Source organism: Acinonyx jubatus, chromosome B1 (assembly GCF_027475565.1).
Source record: "Acinonyx jubatus isolate Ajub_Pintada_27869175 chromosome B1, VMU_Ajub_asm_v1.0, whole genome shotgun sequence".
Classification (NCBI taxonomy): domain Eukaryota; kingdom Metazoa; phylum Chordata; class Mammalia; order Carnivora; family Felidae; genus Acinonyx; species Acinonyx jubatus.
The window spans coordinates 158,347,242-158,361,463 of NC_069382.1; the positions used below are offsets into that span (position 1 = coordinate 158,347,242).

Sequence of the window (14,222 nt, forward strand, 5' to 3'; positions counted from 1 at the left end):
TTATACATGTGCATATGCATATGCATACATACATACACATATACATACATTTCCCTCCTTAAGAAGGAAGGAAATTCTGACATATGTTATAACATGGATGAACCTTGACGACATTATGTTAAGTGTAATCAGCCAGTCACAAAGACAAATACTGAATGATTCCCTAGCGTAGTCAAATTCACAGATACAGAAGATAGAATGATGGCTGCCAGGGGCTGGGGGAGGGGGTAACAGGGAGCTGGTGTTTCATGGGCGCAGAGTTTCGGTTTTGCAGGATGGAAAGTGGTCTGGGGATGGGGTTCCACAACAATGTGAATGTATTTAATGCGGCTGAACTGGACACCTAAAAATGATCCAGATAGTAAATATCAATGTGTGTCTTTTACTAAAGGGTAAACACACACACCTCCTTCAGTCTTCATTACCTACAAGCCAGGTGGCCCAAGTTTTTCGGAGCAGGTTGGGGACTGGACGGCAAGGTGGAGCAAGTGGTCCTGGCCTAGTAAGCAAAGCCCAGAGAGCCACTACTGGCTCAGATCCACCTTAGCCCTGACCTCTAAGCTCTTTTCAGAATCTGGACCAAATGCAGCATTAAATATCCCCTCCCTACAGTGCTCCTTGTGGCGAATCAAAGAGGCCACCTTCCCAGCCTCTTCCCCTCCCTATCCCCCCTCCCCCCCCTCCCCCCCCCCCCCCCCCCGCAACCATCACACCAAGTGCAAGGACTGACAATCCTCAGATGAGATCTTAATGTCTTATCCCCTATTTCCACATCCCCCATTTTCCCAATCGAAGCCTCACCTACAGACACTCTACCCTCTAACGCGCAGAAATGAATCTCAAATATTATCTCCCACATGGACACTTTGAAAGATCTCTGATCGCTATCATCTGCCCACCAAGACATAAACGTCTCTCTTTTGAAATCCTGCCTGAGCACTTTGCACTTCTTTGGACACCAAATGCGATTCTGGTCAGACGCTGTGCTCTTACTCCATCCCTCCCCCACCTCTAGCCCACACCTACAGTCCCTGCAAGGACCAAGGCCTAGGGAATCATAGATCTTTGTTAAACGGAGTCTGACATGTTTATTGAGCATTTCTTATGTTCAACGCACCCTATAAGTGCTAGAGAACAGGAGATATTAAACCCAGGAGCACCACTGTGTGTCTAGCCTGGGGCAACAGCCAAGTTCAGCAGGGTCCCTCACTCTTAGGGAAGGCAGTCACAGAAAAGCCGCTCACTCTTCAGGTGTTTTCAATGCTGCATCACACAGGGTTCATGGACCCTATGTGAGCTACCCTTACTTACTCACCTTGAGAAAATGGCCATTTTACAGAGCTTTCCCCTCCTAAGCTCGCGTCCAGAAATCTAATCTGTATCCACCGAAACGGGCTAAGAACAAGGCAAAACAAAGAACCAGGGAGGAAAGCAGGCATTGCTTACTAATGGTAGACTTAAAAAAACAAAAACTAGACATTAAATGTATACATTTCATCTTTATACCATAAAAACTCCTCTACATAATCTGGTTTTAAACTATATCCAATTTTTTTTTTTTTCCTGAGAGACAAACCTGCAAGAGGAACAATAAAATCAGCCTAATAGTGAAGTCCCTGTGCTGTCATCAAGGACACCATACTAGGCATGTTATATGGGTGCCCTCACTCACTCTCTTCGGGAGCCCATGCCATCATCTCTGAGTCACATAAAAAGAACTGAAGCTTACGGAGAAGTGAAGAGTCTCTTCCCAGATCACACGGCCAGCAAGGGGCCAAATGTGTAAAAACCCAGGTTGTCCCTTTCGAACCCTGAGCTCTTAACTCCGATGCCACCTGTGCTGGCTAACAATTTAGCTTCAAGTTTGCAAGCGTCAAAAACCTAGCTGTCAGAAAGATATGCACTGGAGATACCTAACGGTGTGTCGTAAGCAAAATGTTAAGGCTAAAGCATAAGGTGAATGGAAAAATCAGCAGATGTGAATGCTTTCATTGGAGAAATCCTCTGGGTTGTCTGTCTTTCTGGGAGGAAGGAGGAAAAAAAAAAAAAAAAAGGCCAAGATCTGTTCAGTCCCTGAGTAGTGATTCCGAATTGTTAGGTCAAAAGCCATATAAAACTCAAAAATTAAAGTTTATTTCACATTAAAAGCTGTCCCATTAGTACTTACTGGTACCTACTTGCAAAGATTACAGAGAGAAACCAGCAAATTCTACATAGTCACAGAGGTTACTCGTTTATTAGGTGCCGTCCCATCCCAGACCCTGTGCCAAGCATCTGTACAAGAATCTCTTCCTAATCTTTAGGACAATCATATTAGAGTAGGCATTATTTCCATTTCTGGAATAACAATAATTCCTATTTTATAGATAATAATTATGACTGACACGTATTATGTTTGTACTTAAAGTGTGCCAGGCAGCACGATCCTAAAAATTTATTATGTAGAAGCACATATACCGGCACAGAGAGGTTAAGTAATTTGCCAAAGTCACACAGCTGAAATGAGGATGAAAAAGTAAGTTCACCAGGGCAGCCGACTTGCTCCAAGGTCCCAAATGTGTCAGCCATGGGGCCAGCAGACTAACACAAGGCTGTCTTCATTCCCCAGGCCTGTGCTCTGTCCGCTAGGTACCAGCATGGTCCCATCTGCACTCACCAGGGCCTAAGGCTAAATGCCTAAATGTCTAAGGGCAGTAGAGAGTGGTATTGCCTAGTGCCTCCTAAAGAGGACTGATCCTTCAGTTCAAGAGAACAGAGAAATCAAGTTCTTGACATAAATTCTCCAGATTCTTAAGTATTGCCTTGATGTTTCCTTAATAAAGCATCACTTGGGGGTGGGGGGGGGGGTACCAAACAGGTTCATGGATTATCAGCTTGTAAGCTCTACTTATTCAGAATCTGAGGTCAAAAGATGAGCTGTTTCATGTCCAAAATGTCCAAAACCAGAGGTACTACAGGCCAGGCTTACTCGGTCCCTTCACTTTCAACAAAGATTTACACTGGCTTTGCCCTGGATTCACACTTGTACCTCTGCTAACTCCCCAGTAGGCCCTCCTCACTCTGGATTTGCAGCCCCCGAAGCTCTCTATTCAGGTTACAGAAACTGCATATGAAATTTTGCGTCTTTAAGGTCCTTTCAAATGTCTTTCAATCCCTTGTTTTGAAAGCTAACACACAGGAATGCGGCAAAATAAAGCACTTCCCACGTCCCAGTCTGTCAACTGTTAAACTAAATTCATTCTGGATCATGCTGCTGTAGCCTTGACCACAGCCTTTCAGGGGTTCCCATCCTGCAAGGCCAGCTCCAAGAATTCCGCTCAGGGCACCGCAGCTCATTTCCTGGTGTCCTTCTTTAATCAGCTGGGGGAGACTTGAGGAAATGAGTCAAAATCCTAAGAGCAGCTTCTAGCAGCTGTCAACAACAGCAGCAAAATCCATCATCAAAACACCACCTGTACGCAAATGCTCTACAAGGGAGCCCACAAAAACACTTGGCCCATTTCTGACGAGAATCTGTCTGGGTGGTAAATCTCTAAGGGGTAAACTGCCCTTCTATCTCATGGTGCCCATCCAGGGTGAATGACCAGTGGTGTTAACTCATTCCTGGGAGTTTTCGCTTTCACAAAGCATGCCCCAAGTATATGATGTGAAGGCCATTTTTTTTTTTTTTTTTTGGAAAGGTGGATGGCAAAATATCTCAACTGACTTTTCCACCATCGTTTTAGAGACAGTTTATCTTCATTTCTGAGGGCCTCTGGAATGGCACATCTAACACATACAGCCCTCATGCCCAGGGTCGAGTGCCAGCATACCCCCCCAGACAAGCTACATTTAATGACTCCCCTTCCCGGTGAATACTTCCCTCAAATTGAGAACACTTTCACCCACACATCCTAAGAAAGGCAATTCTAGGTCTTTTTCTACCAATATTTGGAAGGTAATGACCTTGACCATCCTGTATTCCCAGAATCTCCAACGATACCTGGCATATAATATGTGCTCATCAAATAGTTTCCAATGAATCTCACAACTGATTCTGTTAAGGCATGTGCATGGTATACAGTTGGGCATATGGGGCTAATCTCAGGCTTTACCACTGACTATCTGGGTAATTGACTCATCCTCAGCCAGTTTCTCCGGCTATGAAATGGTAGGAATGGTAACAGCACTACCTCTAGGGCTTGTTGAGAGGACTAGAAACACCATGTAAAGGCCCCAGCATGGGCCTGGCCCAGTTTTGAATAAAGAACAACTACGTACAACAGACCCATAAAGGGAACGTTAAGGCATGTCAGAAAAATGTGTTGTAATAACACAGCATACATAATTTATCAAGTCATAAGAAAAAAATGTGGGGATGAGTGGGAAAGACGAGAATGGGGATGTGACTTTTCTGGGATCCCTTTCCAAGACCATCATGTTATTCCCAACAGGATCACATCCAAAATGTCCCGTGTCCAGCTTCTGGCTCTGACTCTGGCCTCACACCTGCAGGAACGAGGGGAAAGTATGATTCACTATTCCTTACAGGCTTATCTTGCTGGGCACAGGTGTTGTAAACACTGAGGGGAGCAGTGATGGGGGGTCCTACAGAGCCCGCACCTCCTTGATTGAATTCACAGGGAAACCAGGCACACATGTGGATTGAAGAAGACTCAGGATAAACCACACCTCCCCGCTTCAGCGGGGGCAGGGGACCAGGAGGCTACCCCCCGCCCCCCCCCTCCCGTGGTCCCTGTGACCAGAAAAGGCAGAGGAATTTCAGGGAGACAGAAAGGAATCGGGGAAGGAATTCAGAAAAATTGTAGTCTACACTCAGAACACTGGAAGAGGAGAATGTGGGACCCAAAGGGTCGTTCCTGATGCAGATGCTTCACTGTCCTCTTGAGGAAATTGGGATCTCCAGAACTGAAACGACCTGCCAAGGGCACACAGCTAATAAATGGCTGGAAAAGGAGAACCAGAAGGGCAGCACTAGGCTTTGTCACTATACCATACTGCCCCCCAGGAGCCAGACCTTTAACTTCCCTTTGCCAAAAATCTGTTCAAGGAAGCCGGATAATTAGGAGGAGGAAGGAAGCAACCGATTCTTTTAATTTTAAAAACGGGGAAACTATTCTGCCCTTGTCTTTCTAGTGCCCTATTCGGGTCCACGCGCATAACTGAAATTAAAAATGCCAAGGCACAAAGACGTAAGGACTAAATGTGTCATTTGAGCTTAGAGCGGTCAAATCCGCCACGGAATCTGGGCACTCACTTATAATCTCTCTCCCGCCCACCGGTCCAGATGCAAGGCTTCTCTTCCTCCACCGGAAAGCCCTCACAATGCCGTTCAAGCCCGTGAATGAAGAGGCTACACCTTGAGACTTTATGGGAAACTGACCGGTAGTTAATATAGTACCACAATAGTACAAAGCGATGCTTCCTTTTGTAGCCCGTGAATCCCAGTTCAGACTCACTTTCTGCCCACTGCATCAGCGAGGTAAGCCTTGAAGGTCTTGAAAAAATGACCTGGGAGAGAGCAGGGTTTCAGGGGTTACCTGGGCGATCTGCACTCGCTCGCGCACTAGCGACACCCAGAAAAAAAAAAAAAAAAGGGAAGAAGGGGCAGGAATCGGAGGGCTTTCAGGAGCCTGCAAATCCTCCTCCTCCACCTTCAGACCTAAGTTCCCGCGCAGATAAAACCGGATTTTCACTACGGCTTGAGGATCCAAGTAAGATTTTGCAGAAAGTTCCACTCCATCTCCCACCCCCGCCCCAGGCGGCCCTTAAGTAGTGTAGCTATCACGTGGGAAGGGGTGTTGCAGATCTCAAAATTCCCAAAGAAAACGGGGACCCGCAATTACGGGTCGCAGACACCTATTCCAGCGGCTTGCAGAGGCCGGCCAGCCTGTCTGGGCATTCTGGCCAGACCCGGGAGGAGACCAGGTCGAAGACCTGAGCGTTCCAGCGCACGGTCCCTGCCTCCTCTCGGTGCAGGCGGCAAACGCGGCCACCAGCCGCTCGGAGGCGCGTGGCAGGAAAGAAACGGCACCGCGGCGGAAAGGGGCGAGCCTTTGGCATGGGATTTACAAAAGCAAAAAGTCTGCAACCTAGCGGCTGCTTTCCACACGCCCAGCCCAAGTTGTCCCTGTAGCCGCCACCTCTAGGTTCGCGGGGTCCGGCTCCAGAGCCGCACACCGCGCGTTTCCCAGGCAAAATGCCTAACGGGAGGGCCCGAGGACACAGCGAGCAGAGGCGGCAGCGGGTCGGTCCCCAGCTCTGGGGCACAAAGAGCGCCCGCGGTTTGGAAAGCGGCAGCCACAGAGCAAAGAAAAGGCTCTCCAACTTTGCCCTCGGCGCGGCAGAGAACCTGCGGGCTGCTCCTCCAGTGCACCGGTCACACACGCGCAACTTTTAACAAAAGGAAGCAGTGGCCGCGCCTCGCACCGCGGAGATAACGCGCTGGGTGCGGACCCGGGACCCGCCCGCCTGTGCCCCCGCGCACCCCCGGCACAAAAGCAACCCCGAACTCGAACGCAGCCTGCGGCCGCACCTCACCCACTCTTGAGCACCCTAGCTGTCCTCCTTCCCGGAAGACCCCCAGCTCAGCGCCCCCGCCACCAGCGGCAGGGGCTCCTTGCACAGGTGAGCGAGGCAGGGCGCAGGAGAGTCCCGGGGACGCCTCGAATCTTCCCGGAGGCTGAAAAGCAAGGGCACCGGAGGGCCGTCAGCCACCTCTGCCGACGAACCCCTGCGGGTTCGAGCCCTGGGGGGCACAGGCTGCTCCGGGGCGGGGGGGGGGGGGTGGCGCGGCCCCAAGGTCCGCGGCGCTCTCCCACCTGTCTGGACGCGGAGCAGGAGGAGCAGGACGCAGAGAAAATCCCAGGCGCCGCGAGCGCCTCTCATCGCGGTGGCTGCGCTGGGATCGGAGGTCCGTTCCACGTTCCTGCTCTCGCCCAAGTGCACGGAACGCGGCAAAGCCGAGCCCCCAGAGCCGCGAGCGCGGAGCAGCGGCCCCTCCTCCCAGCGCCCTCCCCCTGCGCGCCGGCCACGCCCCTTCTCCGCGCCCCTCCTTGCCTCCCCTCCTTCCCTCCCTCCTGGGTCTCGCTCCCTCCTGGCGGCGTCTGGCTTCTGCTCTTGCGACGTGCTAATCCCCGGGGGCTGAGCCGGCGGGGAGGAGGAGGGCACGCTGGCCCTCGCCGCCAGTTCCTGACCCCGGAGCCCCTTCATCTCTCCACCTCTCCTGCTCCCCTGTGATGTGGTCTGGCGATCAGAGGCGGTTCCCGGACGAGGGAGGTGCTGCCCGCGCGCTTTGTGAAGCCCGGCACCCAGTGCACATTAGGGCACGAGCCCGCCACCTGGCAGGTGCTCCCCAGACAATAAAGGTCCAACGCAAGGCCCTCGAGCACGCTCCCGAGGGAAGAGAGGGGACGCCGCTGGTGGCGGAGGTGGTGCGGAAACCCACCGGAATTGGGGCGCGGGGATTACGAATTAGGCCCCCACATTCTCCATTTTTGTTAATCAGAGTGGCCCAAGAGAGGCGCCTGGCACCATGGTAAAATGCTGAGCCGGACTGTAGGTAATTCTTTATGCTCAGTTTCTCCACCTGCTCTTAACACAATTGGTTTCTATTGGTCGGCGTGGTCTCCGCCAAAGAAGCTCCTGCTGAGACTTTCCTGGAGAACCGGGCTTGGCATTCGAGTGGGGAAGAGAGCCTAGTGAAGTTTGCTCTGGGAGCTCGAGTTTTTTAAAAAACCCATTTGCGCCAGAATCGTTGTGCTAAGCCCTCTGGGAACGTACCCACCCCCACCCCCTGTAAGGTTTCTCTTCCCCTGTATCAGGGAACAGTTACGGGCGGGGGGGGGGGGGGGGGGGGGGGTGGGGAGGCTGTAGGGTCTCGGCCGTCCTCTCTCTTAGCTGCCCTAGCCTGTACCAGGAGCAAAATAATAGGAAAATTATTCTCTTAAACCAGGTTCCACTCCCTGGGAAGTGCTTTATCCAAGGTAACAACAGTGTCTGTATAGGGTTTTATAGTTATTCCTTACTCTGAATATTATTTCATGCTCACAACAGCAGCTTTGTGCGGTAGGTAGAGCCTAATGTGTATTATTTGAGTTTTAAAAGTGGCCCAAGATAGCACAGCAAATAGAGGGGAGAGCCAGTCATTTTAAGACTGACTCCAGGTATGATGACCTTTCCCTATGCATTCTAATAAACCACTAAAACACCTGACCAGAGAGCTTAAGAGTGGAAAATAAATAGGAGGAGCCCATCAGAAAAAGCAGTGGAATAATATAGATACACCTCGACTCTTCTCTAAAATTGCATTCAAAATTTATAATTAATCAGCTCCGACACTCCGCTTTATTTAATATTGAAATCTCCCCTGTTTAATATTGACCTATTAGGACCTAAGTTAGTTTTTTAAATTATTTTTAAAGCCGGTCACTTAGATCAATATCTATGATTGACTGTCCTTAAATTTATGTATGCATTCAACAAGCATTTAAGTATCTACTCTAGGGACTGGGAGTACCATTGCTAATAGACAGATATGGGCCCTGCCACAATCCTTATGGTCAAGTGGGAACCCCCACCCAAATGTCCTAGGAAATGTGTCAAGTCATATAGCTGTGGGAAAACTGAAATTCAAAGGTCTCTGTGCTCTGGGCCATCAGACCATGTCTTTTTCTTAGGATGACAGAGATAAAAGCTACCACTCAGAGCAATCATAAGTTTCTAGGATCTTGATTTATTTCTAAAATCCATTTTGTAGTAAGAAAAAAAATCACTGTGAGTTAAAATATCAACATTATGCCTGGGAGAAAATTTACAATTTTCTTCTTCAATCAACTGATATTGGAGAGGATAACAAGTCTTCAGGAGAGTGGGTGAAAAGAGACCATATTGCAATTTAATTCTAGGCAGGAAACGTCTTAAAAAAAAAAAGGCAGAATAGAGAATTCCATAATGCTGGACTGTCAGTCATGTTTACCATCCAACAAATAAATATCTGCTGAGCACTTTGGTAGGCACAAGACCTACAAAAATCATAAAGACGAAGTCCTTGCCTAGGCGGATTCACAGTCTGAGAGGGTAAGCAGATACCAAAAAGATACTCTAATATTTACTAACAGGATTTGTGTTCAACCAATACACGTCAAGTTGGCCATGCTGGTTGATAGAATATTGAAATCCTTCTGTACTGATTGGAAAAAAAGCCACTCCCCTAAACACCTAAGTGCCCCTTCACTCCAGTTCCTTTCTTGAGATACCCCCAAATCTCCTCAGATCCAGCAACTAAAGGCTTAATGTCGGGCATAGTAAAGAGCCTCCAGTCCCTGTGCCTCCAGGGTTACTAGCTATTTTTAGTAATACCTCATGCCAGCTACGTACTAAAAGGAGGCACGTAGAAGGTGCTCTAAGTGATGTGCAATGGGAATAAACTGTATTTCTTAGATCATGTCCAGTAGAAACACAGCACTGGAAACGCTTAACATTGTCAGGTAGGATACATAGGACCGATTCTGTACTCTTTTTTTTGTGACAGCCCTGGAGCCTCTTATAAATTATACTTTACATATTTTATTGTTTTCATAACTGTATTAGTGAGGACTCTGGGTTGCAACTTGTAGAAACCCAACTCGAACTGACCTAAGCAAAAAACAAAGAAACCTAAACCTCAATGGTTCTTATAACTGCAAAGTCCAGTGACAATAGCTTCTTAGACTTTGCTGGAGTCAAGAATTCAGAGTCATCAACTTGAAAGTGGTGTGGAGTATGTGCATGTGTGTGCATACACATGCATTTTCCTCCGTATCCATTCTTCAGCAGTACTTTCTGTGCACTCAGGCCTACAGCTTATTATTTCCAATGTGAGCAGAGCTTTTCTGCCCCCATGAAACCCTCCTATGAAAGGTCTGCCCCGATTTAAGTCACGTGCCGATCTGGAACCAGTTGCTGAGGCCTGACCAATAGAATATGATGACTGGCCAGGTCTGGATCACGTGCCCATCCCTGGAGCCAGGGGTTGGAAGTGGATTTCATCCACATTATGAGGTCTAAGAATGAAGAAGGATGTGTCCCCAAAGAAAAACTGAGCTATTCTCATGGGAAAAAGTACTAACACTGCACAAATAGAACAAAAGATGTTTATTATAGTCACACAGTCAAAATCTCTAACTTGAAAATTTTTATATTTCTGATTGTAAAAGTAAAGATGTCTATCCTAGAAAATTTAGGAAATACCAGTGGTGCCTGAGTGGCTCAGTCGGTTGAGCATCCGGCTCGGGTCATGATCTCATGGTTTGTGGGTTCGAGCCCTGCGTCGGGCTCTGTGCTGACGGCTCAGAGCCTGGAGCCTGCTGCGGATTCTGTGTCTCCTTCTCTCTCTCTCTGCCCCTCCCCTTCTCATGCTCTGTCTCTCAAAAATAAGTAAACATTAAAAAAAATTTTTAAGGGGCGCCTGGGTGGCTCAGTCAGTTAAGCGTCAGACTTCGGCTCAGGTCATGATCTCGCGGTTCGTGAGTTCAAGCCCCATGTCAGGCTCTGTGCTGACAGCTCAGAGCCTGGAGCCTGCTTCAGATTCTGTGTCTCCCTCTCTCTCTGACCCTCCCCCCCTTCATGCTCTGCCTCTCTCTGTCTCAAAAATAAATAAACATTAAAAAAAATTAGTTAAAAAAAATTTTTTTAAAAAGAAAATTTAGGAAAGACAAAAGACCATAAAAAACAAAAATCACCCGATATATAATTACTGAAGAGTTCATTTTGGTATGTTTCCTTTAAGTCTTTTTCCTCTGTTCTTTATAAATTTTTTTTTCCTTTATGCAATTTAAGATTTTACAATGTTTGTTAGTTTTCTGTCCATCTTTTTTACTAATCATAACATAAGCACTGTCCCAGATGATTAAAAATTCTTTGGAAAGTGTATAATGGCAGTATAATTTTCATTGTATTATCCACCACAATGCTGGGTGTTTCATTATGTCTCTTTTTTCCATTTTTTGTTTCTGTCACAAATAGATTACTTGGCGATGAGCATCTTGGTAAATAAAGCTTTTCTGCCTCTGACTATTTTGGAGGGACTCCTAGATGTGGAATTGCTACCCACGGGGTATAATCCTTTTTGAGGTTGCTACTTAATAGTCCTTGCTTTTCCAGTAACTATTTAGAAGTCTTTTGTCCATAAAGTGGAAGAAATGAACATAAGATCCTCCTTGGCCAACGCTATTCTAACAGTAACCACCCCGTAGTTTATGAAACCTAAAGAAAATAATATATGTTGTTGGCTCAGCTTTCATTGAGTATTTATTGAACACCCTCAGGGTGCAAGATGTGCTACAGAGGCACTAGGAATGCAAAGTTAGAGAAGACACAGATGTGGCCCTCATGGGACTTGGAGAGAAAGGAGGGACATGCACTGTAAAGGGGTCAAAGATTAACCGTTATTCGTACTCTAAGGGAGGTATGCACAGAGTGATGTTTGAACACAGATGAGCATCTACCTCATGTCGTAGAGGGAGGCTCCCCCAAAGAGGTAGCTCTTAGATCCTTTTTTTTTAATGTTTAAATGTTTATTCATTTTTGAGACGGAGAGAGGGCACGCGCACGTGAGTGGGGGAGGGGCAGAGACAGAGGAAGACAGAGAATCCCAAGCAGGCTCCACACGTCAATGTAGAGCCCGATGTGGGGTTTGAAGCCATCAGCCCTGAGATCATGACCTGAAATCAAGACCCTGGCTGAACCAACTGAGCCACCCAGGCGCCCAGGTAGCACTTGGATTCTGAGGCATCAGAAGGAGGGGAAGACAAAGCAGAGAGGGGAGAAGTTTCCAACAGTAGAAAGCACAGGTGTGAAAGGGGCCGGAGGCGTGAAAGAGCACCCGGAATCTGAAGAACCCCAAGTCACGCGGCCCAGCACAGCTTGTTTAAGAGATAAAGACAGGGCGCCTGGGTGGCTCAGTCGGTTACGCGTCCGACTTCGCTCAGGTCACCATCTCACGGTCCGTGAGTTCGAGCCCCGCGTCGGGCTCTGGGCTGATGGCTCGGAGCCTGGAGCCTGCTTCCGATTCTGTGTCTCCCTCTCTCTCTGCCCCTCCCCCGTTCATGCTCTGTCTCTCTCTGTCTCAAAAATAAATAAACGTTAAAAAAAAAAAAAAAAAAAAAGAGATAAAGACCCATCCATGCCGAGAAACGAGAAACGTGAACTTCATCCTCTGAACTATGAAGAGTCGTGATAAAGTGAGCTGAATCAAATTTGTGGAAGGGAGAATGTAAGAGGGGACACGGACAAGGGAGAAGGAAAGTAAGAGACCCCATCAGAGTGCTGAGGAAAGTGAGTGCAGTTTCCCGTGTCAACTATAGTGTGCTTCCTGGAAGCAGGTTTGAATGGCAGGTGAAGGTCTGGTGGTTGAGCCTGTCGGGTTCAAGGTGCTTGCGGACTTCCTGAAAGCTAGAGATGCAGGCCTGGAGCTCAGACGGGACCAGGCTGTAGGGAGGTGGCCGCAGCCAAGGACTAGATGAGGCCCCCCTAGACGGTGCACCCCACCAGGAAAGCGGAGGGCTGAGGTCAGCCCCTGGGGAACCACCCATATTTAAGAGACAGGCAGAAAAAGAGGATTCCACAAACGAACCTGATAAGCAGGGGTCGGAAAGGCCAGAACAGAGAGGGCAGTGGCAAAAGGAGATTTTCAGGAAAGTAGGAGCATTGGGGGGGGTAATCTGTCCCTTCGGGAGGTCAAATAAGATAAGGACAGAAAAGTCTCCAGTGGCGTTTGTAACCATAATAGGAACTGACAATGCCTAGCCAGTTCTGAATTCTTTGTATACACTAAATCACTTAATCTTCCCAGTAACTCTACCAGACAAGACCTTCCCACTGTACAGTTGAGGAAACCAAGGCACAAGAAAGTTAGATAACTTGCACCAGGATTTGAACCCATGGTTGGCTGAGTCCATAGTCCCTGTGCTTAATCACTGTGATAACTCACTTTTCTGGTTAGCCTAGAGGTCTTTGGTGACTAAATACATACTCTCACACTCACTCACACATGCACTCACAGACACACGGAGTTTGTGGGGCCAGAATCCAGGCTGCAGTGAATGGAGCAATTCATTTAAAGTAAAGAGTGCAGGGGCGCCTGGGTGGCTCAGTGGTGACCATCTGACTTTGGGTCAGGTCACGATCTCCAGGTTTGTGAGCTCGGCCCCACATCAACCCTGAGGATCATGAGTTCAAGCCCCGTGTCAGGCTCTGTGCTGACAGCTCAGGGCCTGGAGCCTGCCTGGGATCCTGTGTCTCCCTCATTCTCTGCCCCTCCCCTGCTCACAGTCTCTGTCTTTCCCTCTCAAAAATAAATAAACATTAAAATAAATAAATAAATAAATAAATAAATAAATAAATAAATAAATATAAATAAAGAGGCGGATGTAATGGTGGGGTGCTTGGGTATCTCAGTTGGTTAAGCATAGGACTCTTGGTTTTGGCTCAGGTCATGATCTCAAGGTTCCTGACTTTGAGCCCCCATCCGGCTTTGCACTGACAGCAGGGAGTCTGCTTGGGATTCTCTCCCTCTCTTACCCCCACGAGTGAGTGCAAGCCTGCACGCTCTCTCTCAAAATAAGTTAACCTAAAACAATAGAAATGAAATGGTATAAGAAAGGAGGGGATGGGGTGAGAGACTGAGGGGAGACTGGGGGCCTGGAGCTGTTCCTAGGCTGAGACGAAAGCACCAGAAGGGAAAGATATTGAAGATTCAGCTGGCAGGGGAGGATGATTAGAAAGGGGAAGTGGAAACAATTTAAAGCCAAGGAGGTGTGTGTATGTGTATATATATATATATATATATATATATATATATATACATATATATATATGTATATATATATGTATATATATATATGTATATGTATATATGTGAGGGAGACAAGAGAGAGGAGGGTTATTGGGTAGGACGACTTCCACTATCACTAACAGAATCACTGCTATCTGTTGACTCAATGGAATCTTTCTTTTCGCGCAACTTTAACAAGGAACCTATCCAATGACCCAGAAGGAAGTAGAACATTCCTAAGCTTACTCTTGTATGGAAAAGTAAAGGACTGTCCATAGGTGCTCTGAAGTGACAAAAAATACACTAGTGCCAGTCGCAGTCACCTTCCAACGTTCTGAAACATCACTGATTTCTGCCGAACACCGAGCATCCGTGCATAGGAGATGATCACCCACAATCCCACAGAGAG

At 47.7% G+C, this 14,222-nt stretch overlaps 1 protein-coding gene across 2 annotated transcripts in view; it reads right to left on the minus strand.

Moving 5' to 3' along the window:
• KIT (KIT proto-oncogene, receptor tyrosine kinase) overlaps nucleotides 1–7,251 on the minus strand; it is an 86,135-nt gene extending 78,884 nt beyond the window's left edge. For both annotated transcript variants that reach the window (XM_027056978.2, XM_027056972.2), the window contains exon 1: nucleotides 6,822–7,251. In XM_027056978.2, coding sequence (XP_026912779.1) covers nucleotides 6,822–7,212 — 391 coding nt within the window. In that variant the 5' untranslated portion in view covers nucleotides 7,213–7,251. The remainder of the gene's footprint in view (nucleotides 1–6,821) is intronic.
• Nucleotides 7,252–14,222: the final 6,971 nt, after the last annotated feature.